This window comes from Prunus persica, chromosome G4, assembly GCF_000346465.2.
Source record: "Prunus persica cultivar Lovell chromosome G4, Prunus_persica_NCBIv2, whole genome shotgun sequence".
NCBI classification, from domain to species: Eukaryota; Viridiplantae; Streptophyta; class Magnoliopsida; order Rosales; family Rosaceae; genus Prunus; species Prunus persica.
The window spans coordinates 10,964,274-10,983,205 of NC_034012.1; the positions used below are offsets into that span (position 1 = coordinate 10,964,274).

The window sequence follows — 18,932 nt, forward strand, 5'->3', positions numbered from 1 at the left end:
ATTAATTAATGTTGTTGTTCTTTGAATATTTGATTTGCTTAATCTCGTAGGATTTTCTATATAATTACAAATGACCATGTTCCAAAATGACACGGGCATGAAAAGTACCGAGAGAATTGGATTTTCTTTCAATATTCCTGCATTTTCCCGGGAAACAAGCAGGGGCCTTGGGACAAATTGGTTATTTTTAGTTGGGGTTTTCAGTTTTGCACTTCAAATTTTAATTAGTACATTGATCCAACGTAAAACTTATATACAAAGAAAATGTAACAAATAATTTAAAAAACTAAAACAATTAAATTCAAATTTCCTTTTTTTTCTTTTTATGAAAAAAGTTTAGGGCAGGGAGAGGCTACTCCCACACCCAGAGCCCTGCCCCCGTATGGAATTACAGGACATTTTCTAGATGAAAATATTCATTTTTGGATAGCAATATGAAAATATTTTCATTTTCGTTTATATTGTTGGTAAGAAGATAAAAGTTAAAAAGCAAAGGTAAAAATTAGATCCTTACAGTGAGTCGGTTCGGTTACTCGCTGTGGGCCCTATAAAATCCCCATTCAACCGTGGCCTCCAAGAAATGCTCTCTGCAACTAAAAACTGAGCGACTGTGAGAGAGAAATATGGTGCTGGATATCACCGTCGAGCGCGACCCCGACATCAACGACATCGGCACGGACGCCTACACCATCCACGTGGAGTCCCATCGCATCCTGACAGTCGCTGCCGAGTCGACAACACGCGCGGGTGGCTCAGGAAGAAAGATCCGCCGTACGACATGCTCTGCATCACCATCGGATGCCACTGCCTCATCTACGAGTACTTTGACGACAAACCCGCTGGCTTACTAGTCTCCTTCCTTGCAAACCCTAGGGTTTTCGCCGTGGGCCGCGACATGGCCAATCTGTGCAGGAAGCTCAAGGCGGACCACGGCATCGAGATCCGGAACGCCGTCGACGTCAACGATCTGGCGGTCAGGGGGCTGGGGAGGGACGACCTGGATCTCGGCCGCTAAGGCCTGGACCGGCTCGCGAAGGCCGTGCTGGGAAAGAAAATGGACGTGGTTAGGCCTGAGGAGGAGCTCTTTTGGCACGGCGAGTATGACTCTTTTTGGAGCATGAATTGTGAGGTGGTCAAGTTCTATACTGTTGATTTGTATCTGTGCTACTTGATCGGTTTGGAGTTGATCGACGCCATTGACGGTGCTGCTGACCTTAAGAAGAAGAAGAAGAAGAAGAAGAAGAAGAAAAACAAGAAAGACAAGTAGGTAAACTCACCATCTAGCAAAGATCGATTGAGAGCCACTGGTCTCAGTCTCTTTCTTGACGTACGTACGGACTATTATCCTTGTGTTGATTTCGCAGTCTGCTGTTTTGTTTAGCTAATTTGAGCTCGTGAATTAGGGTTCCTAATTGATTGTTATTTGCTTTTATTTCCCCAAAATTTAGCTTGAGAGTTGGTATCGTACTGGAATCTGTTCAGTGTTTGTTCATGTTTACTTTTACAGAGAAAAGTATCGGAATCACTTGGATTTTCTTCTTTCATTTTTTTTCTCGGGCTTTCTCGGGAAACAAACAGATGATAACAATATTAGTTAGCTGATATTCAGTTAAGCTGTCACCTGTGTTGTTAGTTAGTATTACCTGTAATTAGTTATTGTTAAGTCGTGCATAAGAATTTGTAATTTCCTTCCTCTTGAGTCTTTCAGCAATGTACTAGTGCTTCGCTGTAATTTTTCCGAAAACGGTGGGCTGTAGTAATTCTTTTCCTCTCTTTTTCCGGTGGTATCACTGTGCGCTGCATGCTCGCCGTACGCGGCAAAGTGCTCGACTCCTGGCTATGAACGACACGTGTTGTTCATTTTCGTTGATGCAGTTTGTTATTATCGTTTCATTAATTGATTAGCATGGTATAAAAATAAATAAAATATATACGATGCGATTTAAGTTGAATATAAGTAGAGCATTTTTCTTAGAGTAATGCTATTTAGACACACAACATTGATCACCTTAACCGACCACCTTATGTGGTAATTGATGTGTCATGCCATATCAATTAATGAATGTCGTCATGTCAATTAAAAAACAAATTCAAAAACCCTAGCATTCCTAGTGAGTGGTCTCATGGCAACATTCATTAATTGACATGGCATGACACATCAGTTGTCACATAAGGTAGTCAGTTAAGGTGGTCAATGTTGTGTGTCTAAATAGCATTACTCTTTTTCTTAAAAGGAAAATATGAATTTTTTTTTTTTTTTTGAGCAAATGTGATATAATTTTCAAATGGGTAAGCCTTAGTCTTGAACCATGGACGAGAAGCAAGGTCTCTACTACATTCTATCCAGTGGCGGAGCCAATCCTAGTGGCCCTGGCCCATATTTTTTTATCTCCTCTATTATATTATATATAACATATAGAATTTGTAATGAAAAAAACTTATGATTTAAGTTATAGTTCCCTTTAAAACAAATTAGACATTATTAAATTATAAATATTTAGCTTTAAACATATAATTATTGAATACTTAGATGTTTTATATATTTGTATCTACTTCGGCCTTCCTAACTTTCCAATTCTAGCTCTGTCCCGGATTCTATCGTATCATAAGGCGAGTTATTGTTTGATATTTTCAGTCTGCCATGGGCATATAATAGTTGATGAACGATTTTAGAATGAAATCGAGTATCTTTGGATTCTGAATTAGGTTTTTTTATAAATTATATATATATATAAATTGCTATCTGTATTGTTGGTAATAATGCGAAACCCATTATGCCCTCAAAATCAATAACATGAGTTTGCTATCGAAATGCTGGATTTGGTGGATTGCAAAATCATACACAAATGCGAAGTTTATTTCCCAATGCATCTATATATATAGAGCAAAAGGCAGAGAATAGTGAAATATTCAAAATACCATAAAATTCTCTTGGTTAATTCAAACATTAAGAATTGAAATTATTAATTAAATGAGGATAATACGGTAAATTCATATTTTTTTCATATTAAAATAAATTAAAATTAAAAACAAAATCAGATAATAGGTTATACTTTTATCTATATATATAAAGCAAAAGGCAGAGAATGGTGAAACATTCAAAATACTAGAAAATGCCCTTGGTTAATGCAAACATTAAGAATTCAAATTATTAATTAAATGAGGATAATATGGTAAATTCACACTTTTTCATATTTAAAAAAATTAAAAGAAAAAGAAAAAGCAGATAATAGATCCTATTTTTATGGAACACAACTACCCATTATCTTTTTTAATTCTAAAATAAATTTACTTATTTTTTTAAAAAAACCTCTCGCAAGCGCGGGAAGCGCGTGCAGAGAGGCTAGTAGAACATAACTATCCATGATAATCTTTTCTTAATATCTAAAGAATAAAATAAAAAAATAAAATCAATTTGGCAAATGTGTGGAGCGTGTGCCAAGGGGGTAGTGATAATTAAGAAAAATCTTACACCTCTTTTTTCTTTTTTTTTTATCTTTTACTAGCCTCTCTGCACGCGCTTCCGCGCATGTGAGAGGTTTTTTTTTTTAAAAATTTAAATTTATTTTAGAATTAAAAAAGATAATGGATATTTGTGTTCCATAAAAATAGGATCCATTATCTGAATTTTCTTTTAATTTTAATTTTTTTAATACGAAAAATTATGAATTTACCATATTATCCTCATTTAATTAATAATTTCAATTCTTAATGTTTGCATTGACCAAGGGCATTTTCTGGTATTTTGAATGTTTCACCATTCTCTGTCTTTTGCTTTATATATATAGATAAAAGCATCCTCGATTTATACTTTTTCCTTACCCCAAAAAAAAAAAAAAGAGTTTTCAATAATAACGTCGTAAATAAAAAATAATAATGAAAATGATTAGCTTACATTAAAAAATTTCTTACTTCAGTATATGTTTGGTTACACAAGTGAAAGGTTTAACGCTTTCCTCACCAACATTTGGGGGGAAAAAAAAAATTAAAAAATCTGAAGATATTGGGTTATATTGTAATTTTACAATCAAGAAATTAAAAAAGTAGAGGCAAAACATATATATATACGTGACAGTAAGTCACATTGAGTCAATGACTCGCTCTGAGCTTTCCTATATATGTGCGTCACATCATTTCACCGTACTCTGCAATTGAAAAAACTGAGCGAGCGAGTGTGAGAGAAAGAGCCACAACCATGGTGCTCCAAATCACCGTCGAGCGCGACTACACCATCGAAGACAGCAGAACCGACGCGTACACCGTCCACGTCCAATCCCACCGCATCCTGACCGTCTTCACCCCGCTCCGACTTAATCGCCACCAAATGGCTCAAGCAAGCGCTCAAGTCCTCCCTCACCAAAACCACCGTTCTCGTCGGCGTCTCGGCTGAGACGGACTACCCTTGGGGGTACAGGTGCAATGAGGACGTGCCGTACGACATCCTCTGCCTCAACATCGGCTCCCAGTCCCTCATCTACGGCTTCCCTTACGACCGTGACAAACCAGCACGCTTCCTCCTCTCCTTCTTCCAAGACCCTAGGGTTTTCGCCATCGGCCAAGGCATGGCCGAGCTCTCCAGGAAGCTCAAGCTTCATCACCGGATCTAGATCCAGAACGCCTTCGACGTCAACCATCTGGCGGTCAAGGGGCTGAAGAGAGACGACCTGGATCTCGGCCGGTTCGGCCTGGACCGGCTTGTGAAGGCCGTTCTCGGGAAGCGAATGGACGTGTTTAGGCCTGAGGAGGAGGTCGAATGGTACGCCGGGGATAGTTGGAGCCTCCGGAGCCAGAAGGTCAAATTCTGTACTGTTGATATCTATCTGTGCTTCTTGATCGGATTGGAGTTGATCGATTCCATTGACGGTGCTGTTGGCCCTAAGAAGAAGAAGAAGAACAAGTAGCTAAAATGGTTATCTAGCTATGAGCGATGGAGAGCCACTGATCTGAGCCTATCTCTCAGTACGTAACGTACGGACTATTATCCCTCTGTCGATTTCGTGGTCTGTTGTTTTGTGTTTAGCTAATAATTTTAGTAGTGGATTAGGGTTCCTAAATGCCAGTTAATCACTCTGAATCTCAATGTTGTTGTTACTGATTAGCTGTGATTTTCCCCAAAAATATGTAGCTTAAGAGTCGATGAAGTACTCATCAATATGCTTGCTCAATGTTGTTCTTTGAATCTGTGTTTTGTGTGATATTCGGATATTTCTCATATATTAGTAATATTTTCATGTTGATGTGACGGTGAAGAGGTATTCAGAGACCTGGATCTTCTTTGATTTTTCTCGCGTTTTCTCGGGAAACAAACAGGGGCCTAGAATTGCTTCCTCAGCAAGTTTAGTGGTTATAGTACTGCACAGCTGTAATTTTTGCCAAAATGATTGCTGCAGTAATTTTTGACCCTTTTCCTTTTCTGCTAAAAGAGTCAGTAGTCTCTGCAGTTCATTTGCAGCGAGACGTGGGTTGCATGCGCTGTGCTTTACATGCTACGCGCCAAAACGCGTGGCTTTTTCCACGACTTCGTTTTGGTTGATGCGTGCGTGGTTGGTCTCGTTCCATTAATAATCGGTTAGAGGATATGCCTGGTATAAAAAGACAAGGATATAAGATGGGTTTTTTTTTTTGGGTTGAGAAAGTATGAGATGGAATTTAAGTTGAATATAGTTCATTTATCTTTTAAAAAACATGATATTATTATTTCATTTGACCAAGAAATGCTATGAATTTCAAATAGGATTTCTATTTGTTTTTACTTAGAACTAGCCTTTTCGCATGTGCTTCTGCTCTTGCGAGAAGTTTTTTTTAAAAAATTTAAATTTATTTTAGAATTAAAAAAGATAATAGGTGGTTATGTTCCATAAAAATAGGATTCATTATCTTATTTTAATTTGAAAATTTCTAAGTTTATCATATTATTATCATTTAATTAATAATTTCAATTTTTAATGTTTGCATTAACCAGTGACATTTTTTAATATATATATATATAAAGCAAAAGGCAGAGAATGGTGAAACATTCCAAATACTAGAAAATGCCCTTGGTTAATGCAAACATTAAGAATTCAAATTATTAATTAAATGAGGATAATACGGTAAATTCACACTTTTTCATATTTAAAAAAAGAAAAAGAAAAAGAAAAAGAAAAAGAAAAAGCAGATAATGGATCCTATTTTTATGGAGAGGCTAATATTTTAAATGTTTCATCATTATCTGCATTTTACTTTCTTTTTTTTTTAAAATCAAACTCTTCCTTTTGCTTTATATATATAGATTTAGGCGGACCATGTCAACACCCAGAGCAGTTAGCCTTTCCAACAAAAGAAAAAAGAAAAAGGAAAAAAGAAAAAGAGATGTTAGTTTTGAATAGAAAATGGGCCTTTCTGGACAAAAAACGGTTGTCTCACTCACATTTGTGATATCATGTCAATGACACGTCACACATGAGCCATATGTCTGAGAGATTCTACCCGTACATCTCAAGTTCATTATGCCCTCAAAATCAATAATATGAGTCTCATAATGAAATGTTTGATTTTGTCGGCATGCACCTAAAAATTTGAAAAGTGCCCAATACCCAAATTAATACAAAATTCCTACTTTTTCGCATAGGACATGATAATGGAAAAAAAAAAAAAAAAAAGCCTTCTAAATACATCGAAGAAATTGGACACAAGTAATAGCTATTTAAATTTAAATGAACTAACTTTAGGTGTAGTGGTACTTTATTTTTTTTTTCCAAATTCCAATATTAGAAAAGGTCCCAAATTGGAACCCCCGTCCTCTGTTGATCAAATAAAAAATGAAGATTTTTTTTAACACAAACGATGAAATGAGAATTTCTCACACACACCCAAGAGTAAAAAGTTCAGAAATTGTATTTGATGTTGATTGCATTAATCAAATTCCTCTAATTGAAGTAGCAATTCCAGCACTCTCGTTTCAGCAAGTTGCGCTCTAAAGTGAATATTTTATAGTACTCATAAGAGAAGTACACGAGGTTAAAAAGGGAGTGTTTAAATCACTAACCTAATTTGGAACTCCTATCATTAATTAGTTTTAATTATGCCCAAAGGAAGAGTAATCTTCATAAAACAAGTCTTAGTAATTATAATTTGGTTAATGTAGAAAAAGAAAAATCTGGTAGAAAGAATGTGTGATTAGCTTTTAATTTTTCTCAAGAAACAGTTGGAAAATTTTAAGTTGGGACCTGAAGATTGATCTGTAAATTTTTACTGTCAAGAAATGGAAAAAGTAAGGTAAATGCGTAACACAGTAACTTCCAGTGGGCTTCCTCTATATAAAGTCCCATCGATGGACCGATGTCACCAAGATATTTTCTCTGCAACAAAAAACTGAGATAGTGTGTGAGAGAAGAAAGAGAAAGGAGAGAAGAGAGAGTGAGAGAGCCACAACAATGGTGCTTGAGATCACCGTCGAGCGCGACTACACCATCGAAGACCCCAAAACGGACGCCTACACCGTCCGCGTGGACACCCAGCGCATCCTGACCGTCGTTACCCACTCCGAGTCCATCGTCACCAAATGGCTCAAGGACGCCCTCAAGTCCTCCATCAAATCTGCCGTTCTCGTCGGCATCACGGCCGAGACCGAGAATAGGTGGTGCTGGCACGAAAAGGACAGGCACAAGGAGTATCCGTACGACTTTCTCTGCCTCAACATCGGGGCCCAATCCCTCGTCTACGAGACGTGGGAGACATATTTCAGAGGCAGACACTCGCTCGTCTCCTTCCTCGAAAACCCTAGGGTTTTCGTCATCGGCCGCGAAATGGCCAATATCTCCAGGAAGCTCAAGGTTCACCACGGCATCGAGATCCGGAACGCCGTCGACGTCAACGATCTCGCGATCAGGGGGCTGAGGAGGGACGACCTGGATCTTGGCCGGTACGATCTAGATCAGCTCGCCAGGGCCGTGCTCGGGAAGCAAATGGACTTGGCTAGGCCTGAGGACGATTTCTACTGGAAATATAGGGACGATGAGTTCCATCGTTGGACCCAGTGCGACGAGCTGAAGTTATTCTGGGCCATTGATCCCTATCTGTGCTTCCTGATCGGTTTGGAGTTGATCGACGCCATTGACGGTGCTGCTAGCCAAAAGAAGAAGACGAAGAAGAAGAAGAAGAATTAAGCTTGCCTTGCCTAGCTATGAAGTCTGAGTCTCTGACCGTACGTACGTACTATGTTGATTTCGTGTTCTCAATTTGTAGTGAAGTTACTAGTATCTGTGACTTTGAATCTCATCAATATCGTTGTTGTTTGCTTTAATTTCCTCCAAAATGTAACGTTGTTGTACGTAGCGAATTTCTAATATCACTGAGTAGTTGTTAATCTGATACCATGGATGCTATTTGTTTCTTTCGTTTGCTTTAGCTCTCTTGTGATTCTCTGTTAATCTCCAATATTCGTGTTTATGTTATGGTGAAAAAATGCTACTGATTGAGAGACTTGAATTTTCTTTCACTTTTCTCGGGAAACAAACAGGGGCCTAGAATGGCTTCCTCAGCAAGTTTAGTGGTCATTGTACTGTACTGGGTAGGTGTAACTATTCCGAAAATGGTTAACGCAGTAAATTTTCCTTTTTCTTTTTCCGGTAAAAGAGTCAGAAGTCGCTGTAGTGGCTCTCTGTGTGCACTGCATATGCGCCCCGTACGGGATTAACCGTACATACGCGCGCCAAAACGCGTGGCTTGTTGCATGTCTCTCAAGGGTCATTTTGGTTGTAGGTGTAACAAATGAATTAATTGGTTTTTTTTTTTGGGTAACAAATGAATTAATTGGTTAGAGGTTATAGTACGTATACAAGTATAAAAAGATTAAATATCACCTATAACAAAATGATTTAATTTCATGAAGGAAAATATTTTGACTCATTATGAACTGAAAAATTAATATGCAAGTAAAAGACTTATAGTTAAAGTTGTTCAGGGTTGTTTATCTCTACACTCAATACGCGTGAATCCTCCTTTTTAATATCGCTTGTAACCCTTTGGGGTTGGGTTTTAATTTTCTTTCTATTTTCTGGTAAGAATCTTAAGGTTTCATATGTACCTAACAACTTCAAGCTTTATCCATGAGCTCTGTGAGAAGATTAAAATGTAAACAAGGGAACCCCGTGGGGGGTGTGGTCACGTGAGGGCAAGCTGGCCCTAGGTTAATTTTTTTATCTTACAAAGTTTTCAATTTTTTTTTAGTTCTTAGCGCACCCAAGGTGAAATTTGAAACATGGGATATATCTTTGGGTGTGTAGGTGCACCGATCAAAATGTTGGGTGGTGCTACAAAATCCCGTTAGACTTTTTTCAAAACGGCCCATTCTGTTTTGGGCTCGCAAGTAACACTACTATGATTCGGCATCCCATCCTTCACAAACTTCGCGGTTCGCAGTCCGCGTAGCTCGAAATGGTGCGTTTCATCTCTTCCTCTTCAACACTTCCCACACTGATACAGGTGCGTTAGCAGAGCTCCAAAGACTGCGTATTGAACTCCCCCAATAGCCTCTTCAACACTTACCTCCCTGACACAGGGTAAGATTATCCTCTCTCTCTGCGCTGCTAGGGCTTATAATTTACTTGAATTTCCCAATTTTTATATCCTGAATTAATTTCACATTCGATTTGGTTAATACATATGCCTTAACTATATGAGCTTATTGTTTTTAAAAATATATATATATATATGTATAGATATTATATTTTCGTATATATCAGGCCATGGAGGCAAATACTGTCCGCAATGAAGATGAGGTTGAAGAAGAATATGTATTGCTTGATCTTGATTCTGCTTACTCGCAGTTTGACATTCCACCAAACGCACCCTATGTTCTTTCCGTACGTTTTTCCATTCTCAATTTATCGTTATTTTCAGCTATTTTCAGCATTTACAACTCTTTGTAATGCTACTTTAATATTGAAATGTATTGATTTTCAGGGTTTGAACACAGAGCATCCTGTATTGACTATAGGTGACAAATTGAACTTGGTGAGTTTATATCCTGAAAAATCAAAATCCTGTATTTACTTTTATCGCGATGATCTGTAGTCTAGTCCATGATTCTGTGCTGATTTGAACTTGTTAATGTATCCAAAACTAGAAAATGGGAGAAAATTAGGGTCCTGTAAGTTGAATGTAATAGTATTTGCAACACATCCACAGACTTAGACTCTGTGTTTCGTTGCTGAAAAAGAAAAACCTTGCACTCTCTCAGCTTTGTTCATTTGTTAAAGAAATATTATGCTTCTATGCTGTCAATACATTTTTTTTTTCCGACCCAATCTTGAACTTGTTAGGACACTGAGGCTATAAAATTAGTTCATGTTTTTACAGCATATGTTTCGTCATTTTCACTTATGCTGGTTTATGTAACATTGTATGTCTTGGGTGGCAATATAATTTTTTAACTCTGATCTGTGTACTGTTGCTCCTGCTGAGGTTTTAGTACTTTCCTGGCATTGTATGTGTTGTTTATGACTAATTGTACTGTGCAGAATAAATATTGACTAATTTGATTTCCCTTGGAGTGGTTTTTGCTGACATCTGGTTAGTAGAGTCTTTTATGTAGATACTAACCCGTGTTTGAAGAACTACTAAGGAAAGTATAAATTAGAATGTGTTTGCTATGCACAAGCAGAGGGATGTAGCCTTTGAATTGGTTATTTATTATTTCTTGGTGCCCCCTTAGACCAAATATTTGTTTTTATTTGATGTCTCTGTCTCTGTATCTGTCTCTCGCTCTCTCGCTCTCTCGCTCTCCCTCTTTTCCTGGGGTTGGGGGTATTATGGAAATTGATATGTTGATGAACATGATTTATTTATTTTTTTTTGAAAAACTAAACGGTGAGAAGTGAGGTGACAACCCATGTATTTATCAAAAGGGTCATCCATCAGGTCATATTTGTTTCTATTGAACAAATTGAAAGTACTACAACTATTTGCTATTTTGTTTATTTAAGGTCATGATATCGCTCGCTGGTTAAAATCAAGTTGAGGATGTGATGTCTATTTCTGTTGACTAGATGTTTATAATTCAAAGATGTTTTGGTGGATTTCTGGGTATTAAAAATTAAAAAGTTTGGACATCTGTGGCAGTTGGATAGTAGTTTTTAACATTTATTCCTTAATTGTTACAATTCTCCCTTTGATTTTCTCTGTTCATCCTTGTGAGCTGTTTCATTATTTTTTTTTATCGGTAATTATTATGTCGTACTTGGAAGAACATGGGAAAATTATGTGTCACTGGAATGGCTTGGAGGTTGAAGTTTGGGTGACATGATTTCCGTTGACTAATTCTTGTTTTCCTACAGATTGGAGAATATCAGGAAACGGTTGGGACATGCCTTATTTTTAAAGAAGAAGGTAAATCACATTTTTATCCCACTCAGAATTATCTGTAAGAAACTATGCCTGGAAAACTGTTTTCTGTATGTGCGCTGAACTCAATATTTCTGGATCTAGATTTTTTGGAAATAGATCCTTTTTATCCCTTCCTTTTTCTTCTCTGTTTTTTACAATTTATTTCTCCTACTGCGACGGGGAATTCAGGTTGTCTTTTTATGTTATCCTAACACTGCCTTGTAGGAGCTTTTTTTCTACATAAGCAGGAGTAAATGTCCCTCAAATTCTGTTACCAGGATCAGATGCTTTCATTTGAGGGGCAATGAATTTCTGGTCACCTGTTTGCTTTATGATGTGAATATACTGATTAAGTTCACCATTCTTTGATAAGAATGGAGTAACTAGAATAGATATTGAGTGGTGATCTTGATTTTTGATTTAGAGGTTATACCACTTTACTTCTCTATGGAGCTGTTAAAAAATGGTCCTACTGTTGCGCAAGGTGGTTATGATAGCCAAATACCAGTCACCCGTTCTTTACTACTTGTATCCACCTGCATTAATATAATTTTTTATTCTAAAGAGATGTATCTCTATTTGCAGTTGCTAGCCCTGTGGTTCATGAAGAAACGGGACCATCAGAAGCAAACCTTTTTGCTGGCAAATGCATAGTGGATCCAAACCAACCTCAAAGCAAGCAAGTAAAACCAGTTACGAGCCTGCACCGGATTATAAAATTTAGATTGGCACCCAATGTTGACTCTGATGATGCATCTAAACAGACTCCGTAAGTAATGTTCATAATGTTTTTTTTTGTTATAAAATCCTTGAATTATATACATCTTGTGTTTTCAAATCTGATTTTTGAAATGAAAACTCAAATATTTGGTTGTTCGAGTTGTCCAGGGATCAGGTGCAACATACAGTGCATTCAATGGGGAATGACCAACATGAGAATCCGTAGTCAACCCTAAGCTTGTGTCGTATAAACAAGGATAACTTGCATGCCGAGCTAAAAGCTGAATGTTGTTGTGGAGCCTCTTTCTGATAAGATTTTTTTCTTTTCCTTTCGACGTAGTTGGCACCATGAGCTTTTTGTAAATTTGAGCCATGTGCGTTTTAGTTTCAGAAAATGAAAAAGAAACTTATTCGTTAAGGCTTGACCAAGCCATCACATTTGCTGGCCTTCAAAATATAAAATTATTTATCTTTCTTTTGTGTATTACCTGGTTTCCATGAGGCCTATGAGGTGGTTTGTTCTGCCTTCGTAATTTTGAATTCTTTTGCCTCTTGCTCTTTGGACCGCATGTTGTCAACTATGGGTTTGGTAAATGGTGCCAATGAAGTGAATATACTAAGAGATCCTTTTACATCAAACCCATATGGTGTCAATGGGTTTGGTAAGTTGATCAAGCAGTTTGGTAAATGGGAAAATATTGTCTACATTAAGCAATGCTAATGTCATATTAGGCATGAATAATTGCATAGGGTGAAATTTTTAGGTTTAAGCTTCAAATATGCATACCCACCCTTTGAACCTTTCTGGTTTGGAACCTCGAATCTCTTTGAGAGTAAAATTTTGAAATTTGATCAACTTCAAATTATGATTTAAATGAAAACGGTAAAATTTGAATTCTGAATCATAGATATGAGACTCGTGTTTGTGAACCGACTCAAATTATAAATACAAGATTCAGGTTTGTAAATCAAAGAATCGAGGATTAGATCTTACCGAACTTCTGATTTTTCATGTGCCAGGGAATCATTTTATCATGAGTCAAACACAGCGTGAAGAAAGTCATCTTGGAAAGAAAAAGGAAAACCAAAGAAATGGAAACACAACAACTTGACAGTTATATGCCTGAAAGTGCGCGACTTGGAAGGTTGGAAGTTGGAACCGTCAGCTCCTTCCACGTGTAAGCGAATCGGCGACAGTAGAGTCGGTAGCAGACCAATCACCATGCGCCAGCAGAGCTACCACTTTGTCTTTCTCCTTCCCTATTTTCTGTGCTGATTTGCTGAAGCTCTACTTCCAATTTTATCATCATTTCATTCTCTCAGAGGCAGACAGACAAGAATGATTCTCTCTGCCCTCAATCAAAACCAAATGAATTTTTTTATATAATTAATTTCCTAATTCCTTTTATAAAGTGAAACCAAACCCGAATCTCATACAGCCCATTCTCCATAAACAGAGCTCACAGCCCTACCAACCTAACTTATTTATTTTGTGCTTCTCTCTCTCTGTCTCTGTCTCTCTTCCCCAATTGGAAAGTGGAAACCCCAACTTTATTCAGAAGCTCAGAGCTTGAATTTTCTAAATTATTCGGACAAACAACACAGAGATCGCCACCCAAAAGACTCAAAATTCCCACTTTTTTTTCTCTTCCCGGTAAATTCTGAATTTCCTTTCTGTTCCTCTCTCTAAATAAATACTTCATTTCATTCAATTGCCATCATTTTTGAGAGATTGTCGCTTTCAATTTTTTGCTGTTGTAGTTTAAATTCCTGTTCGTTGACTGGGTTTTACTCAATAATTTGCAGGTAAAGCACTCATTTCCATCGAGTTCACGATAACGTGGAAAAGGGGTTATTTGTGATATTTGACCATCTGATGTTTTATTTCCAATCACTGCATCAAAAACGTGTGAATTATTCATCTAAACCCCCCTTCCTGTACTCCATTTGCTACATCTTTCTCCCTTCGGATTTTTTATTTATCTGTTGCTTCAATTGTCTCCGATTTCGCCTAAAACTTTGACACTTATCATCCTGAAGCTCAATTTGGTATTTTGTGGTGGATTTAAAGGATTGAAAATTTGTTTTTAATGGCGGCTGAAAGATATAGGCCGGTGTCAATAGAGGACTTGCCATCACAATTAGTTATAGAAATCTTGAGCTCGGGAAGGCTCAGTGCCATTGATCTTCTACATTTAGAGTTAACTTCTAGGACATTTGGAGGGAGTCATGGGTTGTACCCTCACAAGTTTGGGTCACTGGTGGACTATGCGGCGTATCAGCTATGTGTGTCCCATTCTGTTTATGGTAAAATGGAAAGGAATGCTCAGAGGGGGCTATTTGATCGGTGCGGTGGGAAATGGAAGCGGGTTTTGAGGTTCTTGCAATCGGTGGAGCAATCATCTGACATGGTCGAGACCTCAGCAGGCAATGTACTATTTCATTATTATTTGCAGTTGCTTATAAATGAATGAACTTTATCTGCAATCTGGAATACTGGTTAAGCGAAAGAACACCAATGTGCTTGATAATATATTCTTGTGGAGTTTGCTAATTAAGTCAATCATTAGTTACCTCGTTTGCATGAAACGACTTTGTTCTTGGTAACTTAATCCCTTATTTAAATTATTACAGTGAGATTAGTTGGCATGCAATAACTAAAAGGAAATTGAGAAATGAGATATAGATTTTAAAATTAGCTGGAGGATTGCTTATCGTTGCTTGACCATTTTGAAGACTCAGCAGAAAATGACATAATTTAGTTCATCTACTAAAAAAAGAAAGATTTTATTATTGTTTGTGTTTTCTCTTCGTAGAAAATGTCTTTTAAAAATTTGTTAGATAATTGGCCTGTTGGTTCATGTTGATAATATTACGCTGCTTTTTTTCTTTTTCTTTTTCTTTTTGCATAGTTTTCTGGTCGTTTTTATAGATGCTGGATAAAATGTTAAGATTGTTTTTATCAGCAGATGCAAATTACAACTGGAAGGTATCACACATTGCTAATCAGCAATTCATCATTATACTCATGTGGTTCCAGCTTGTGTGGTGTTCTTGGTAATGGTCCTGAGACTAAGCAATGTGTAACATTTACCCGGATTAATTTTCCATCTCCAGCACAAGTAGTCCAAGTGTCGGCCTCCCATAACCATGCTGCTTTTGTTATGCAATCTGGAGAGGTTAGTCCCTGCTTGTACTCATCACGTTTTACCTTCTTCTGAACTGAAATATTAATAATGATACTAATAGTAGTGAGGAGGTTGCTGTTGGCAGTGAATGATGAAAGGATGTTAGGGTCCCATGAGGATATGAAACTAAGTGAAAAGGGTTTAAACACTGTTATTGGTAACTGACATGTCAAAGAAGGCCATAGTAGTGACTGTTCCTTTACATAGAAGCTGTTGTATCTTAGATGTGAATATGTAAGAAATACTTTTCCATCATTTGGAGCTCAATAGTTCCACTTAAGATTTGAATTCTGCTGGTTTCTTTCTGCATGTTCCTTAAGTTTTGTTGAAAGTTTCACACCCATGACTTGTTGGTTGTTTGGTAATGATAGGCACTTATAGGTTTTTATGGAGATTTGCAAGCTGTATGATCCCATTGAGAAACCTGGTTTAGAATTTGGTTGGATGGGATTTCACTATCAACATACTAGCTATCTACTCACGCACACTGCTTTCTGCGCCTATATATCATTTACACGTCCAGTGTCTTATAGAGAATAAAACTACTGTGAGCTCTCTCATGTTAGTTTTCTAGTACTTGCCTTGATGCATTAATAGTGTGCTTGTGTCTTGCCACTCTTTTAGTAGCATAGCTCTCTTACTTTTGGATATTTGTGCATGATTGTCCTGCTATGTGTAGTCCCTGACATATATTTGTGAGATCAACTTTGATACATTGCTTGCCATAGTCATTTAATGATGCCGTCCCGGTTACTGATACAGGTTTTCACATGTGGGGATAATTCATCATTTTGTTGTGGGCATAAAGATACAAACCGACCAATTTTTAGGCCTAGGCTTGTTGAGGCATTGAAGGGACTTCCTTGCAAGCAGGTACATTCTTATCCACATTGTCATAACATAAATGACAATTGGTTTTTCAAAATGGATGAACAAGCATGAGAGTTGATGGATATTATATAACCTTCTGGGTAAATGATCTAGATCCTTTTCCAGTGGAGATTGTTGTGGATTTTTTTGGCCTTCATTGTTGTCAATAGCAGGAAATCGTTGGATTATTGGAAAATTGAGTATGTTCTAGTATTACGAATGCAATATCTCTGTTCAAAGGCTACAATTTGTTGTGCTACAGTTTCTATTTTTGGTCTTCTTTTAATTAGTAATGTTGCACAATAATTTCTAACATTATTAACTCAAGGATTTATATCTAGTTATTGGATGCCTTTTTTTCTCAACAAACAAAAAAGGGAAGCTGCTTGGAACCTGTTTCTGGTGTTCGAAGCTAAATACTTTGATTTGTAATGTACTCTTAATCTTAGAGGTCTGATTCTGACCATTCATCCAATTATACATCTATCTTTTTCATCCTGAAAAATTATAGATAGGAAGGGCCCAAGTTCCCGTTATCCATTGTTAGAAATGGATTTATGCTTTATTGCCATTGTAAGGTGATATGTTTTTTTTTTTTCCTTCTGATTTCTATTCATATGACTATATCTTTATAAGTTATCTGTTGGAACTTCATTCGATCTAATTCCCTTTTTCCTTTCCTATTCCTACAACATGCAATTAAATATTAAAGAACTTGTTTCAGGTTGCTACAGGGCTTAATTTTACCGTGTTCCTTACAAGACAAGGTCATGTTTATACATGTGGGGCCAACACACATGGCCAACTTGGTCAGGGAGACACCATAGATAGCCCGGCTCCAAAAATGATTGAACTTCCCGAGGGAATTGGCTACATAGTTCAGATTGCTGCTGGCCCGAGTTATGTTTTAGCTGTAGCTGACAATGGAGTAGTCTACTCTTTTGGGTCGGGTTCTCACTTCTGTCTTGGCCATGGAGAGCAACATGATGAGTTCCAGCCACGCGCAATCCAAACATTTAAAAGAAAGGGTATTCATGTGGTTCGTGTCTCTGCAGGTGACGAGCATGCTGTGGCACTTGATTCCAGTGGATATGTTAGTCTCCAAACCGAAGATGAAGTTTCTATATTTTATTGTCTATGCTCTGCATGTATTTGAGCTCTGACCAAAACGGTTCTAACTTTCAGTATGGCAATTGCAGGTATATACTTGGGGTAAAGGCTACTGTGGTGCATTAGGCCATGGGGATGAGATTGACAAGACTACCCCAGAACTCTTGAACAAGCTTAAAAGCCACCTCGCTGTACAGGTTTGGTTTGTTCATTCTTTTGATCATATCTGATAAAGTTGTTATTTTTTGTGTCAATTGTTCTTCAAGGTTGCCCTGAATTGTTAAGAATAGATGCAATAGTCCAAAGCAAGGACAATCATTGGTGTTGCAAAACTTCCATAGGCGTGCTTTAACAGTTATTGTATTCTGTAGGTGTGTGCTAGAAAGCGGAAGACCTTTGTTCTCGGTGACAATGGTTCAGTATATGGTTGTGGTTGGATGGGGTTTGGCAGCCTTGGATTTCCAGACAGGGGAGTATCTGATAAAATCTTGAGCCCTAGAATCCTTGATAGCTTAAGAGCTCATCATGTTTCTCAGATTAGCACTGGGCTGTACCATACTGTTGTTGTCACTAACCGTGGAAAACTCTTTGGATTCGGAGATAATGAAAGGGCGCAACTCGGGCACGACACTTTAAGAGGATGCCTTGAACCAACTGAAATATTTATACAAGAAATGGCTGATGACGTGGATATTGTTCCAGAATGCGTCTGACCTCAGAGAGATACCGTTGGCTTCACGGAGCTGTATGATTTTATGTCCAAAGTGAACACCATTAGACTTTCCACCATAATTTTTAGGGAATTTCACGAAATTGTAACTGTGTAAGTATAGGGTAAATAGCTTCTGTGTAAGTGAGATTAAGATGGATTATGTGTAAAACTTTAGTTGTTTTTATTTTTTATTTTTTAATGGTTTGAAAAACTATGTTGTTGTGTTTATCGATTTTTGTGATACTTGTGGGAAATTAGATTGCGTACGAAAAGTCTAGCTATGACTGCATTGTAACTTTGTTTCATTTATAAGTGCCTACCAATGATTCTTCTTTCAAATGCTGTCTACTTTTTATGGTACTCCTTGTCAATGCCTTGAGTTCATATCTTTTAAAAGATGAGGGTTGATTTGATATACACATGGGAAGTATGTACTCAAATTACAAGGTCTTGTTTGTGACATTTTTGGGTAGAGTAATGCTATGGAAGTCAATCACATGTGCATCAATGGTTGTCAGCCATATTCATGCAAGTGAATCTCTGTTATTAGCACAATTTTTTTTTAATCCTTACCGCATTTGCCAGCTAATCTCCCATGTCCAATGGAAAACTAGCTTTATACCATATTAGGTTTGCCATGTTGTAGCAGGCATGGATAACGTAGTCTTTAATCCTTTGTAGCCTTGTAGGTAACATAACAAACCATACCACAGGGGTGGTAAAGTTTAATATGATAGGACTTTCTTTAAGGGTCATCTTTTGGGATTTTAATTTTAAACCAGAAAGAAGTCATTTCAGTTCACAGTCATTTTTATCATTTATTTATGTACCATAAGACAGCACCTATCTGCCAGCCTTAGATCAAACCCTTCTTCACCAGTCATGCCTGCAGAATTTAGCCTTTCCATTATGAACTTCTGATCTCAGCCAACCCATCAAAATCAATGCGTGCCCTTGTGTTCCTC

General features: G+C 37.4%; 3 protein-coding genes across 5 annotated transcripts; all 3 read left to right on the forward strand.

The window, feature by feature from the left end:
• LOC18779427 lies at positions 7,334–8,418 on the forward strand. The gene has a single exon (XM_020561426.1). The coding sequence runs from the start codon at positions 7,416–7,418 to the stop codon at positions 8,145–8,147; it is 732 nt and encodes a 243-aa protein (XP_020417015.1). The 5' UTR covers positions 7,334–7,415; the 3' UTR covers positions 8,148–8,418.
• On the forward strand, positions 9,358–12,571 carry LOC18778831 (general transcription factor 3C polypeptide 6). 2 transcript variants are annotated; one of them, XM_020561274.1, is made up of 6 exons: positions 9,358–9,542; positions 9,702–9,845; positions 9,946–9,996; positions 11,319–11,370; positions 11,953–12,136; positions 12,256–12,571. In XM_020561274.1, exons 2-6 carry the CDS (start codon positions 9,729–9,731, stop codon positions 12,311–12,313), a joined length of 462 nt encoding a protein of 153 aa, XP_020416863.1. In that variant the 5' UTR covers positions 9,358–9,542; positions 9,702–9,728; the 3' UTR covers positions 12,314–12,571. The 2 variants fall into 2 exon arrangements, with proteins under 2 accessions (XP_020416863.1, XP_007212190.1); XM_007212128.2 differs by having other exon boundaries at positions 9,363–9,542; positions 9,726–9,845.
• LOC18778951 (ultraviolet-B receptor UVR8) lies at positions 13,238–18,306 on the forward strand. 2 transcript variants are annotated; one of them, XM_020562361.1, is made up of 7 exons: positions 13,238–13,741; positions 13,894–14,519; positions 15,054–15,266; positions 16,038–16,148; positions 16,870–17,238; positions 17,345–17,452; positions 17,627–18,306. In XM_020562361.1, exons 2-7 carry the CDS (start codon positions 14,178–14,180, stop codon positions 17,966–17,968), a joined length of 1,485 nt encoding a protein of 494 aa, XP_020417950.1. In that variant the 5' UTR covers positions 13,238–13,741; positions 13,894–14,177; the 3' UTR covers positions 17,969–18,306. The 2 variants fall into 2 exon arrangements, with proteins under 2 accessions (XP_020417950.1, XP_007211851.1); XM_007211789.2 differs by having other exon boundaries at positions 13,317–13,741; positions 15,057–15,266.

What these genes read in the sequence shown, in the direction of transcription:
- LOC18779427 (XM_020561426.1), top strand. Translation starts at nt 7,416, where the DNA reads ATGGTGCTTGAGATCACCGTCGAGCGCGACTACACCATCGAAGACCCC.
- LOC18778831 (XM_020561274.1), top strand. Translation starts at nt 9,729, where the DNA reads ATGGAGGCAAATACTGTCCGCAATGAAGATGAGGTTGAAGAAGAATAT. An exon ending in TAGGTGACAAATTGAACTTG is followed by an intron (nt 9,997 to 11,318) that starts GTGAGTTTATAT and finishes GTTTTCCTACAG; the next exon opens with ATTGGAGAATATCAGGAAAC. An exon ending in GATGCATCTAAACAGACTCC is followed by an intron (nt 12,137 to 12,255) that starts GTAAGTAATGTT and finishes CGAGTTGTCCAG; the next exon opens with GGATCAGGTGCAACATACAG.
- LOC18778951 (XM_020562361.1), top strand. Translation starts at nt 14,178, where the DNA reads ATGGCGGCTGAAAGATATAGGCCGGTGTCAATAGAGGACTTGCCATCA. An exon ending in TCGAGACCTCAGCAGGCAAT is followed by an intron (nt 14,520 to 15,053) that starts GTACTATTTCAT and finishes TGTTTTTATCAG; the next exon opens with CAGATGCAAATTACAACTGG. An exon ending in AGGGACTTCCTTGCAAGCAG is followed by an intron (nt 16,149 to 16,869) that starts GTACATTCTTAT and finishes AACTTGTTTCAG; the next exon opens with GTTGCTACAGGGCTTAATTT.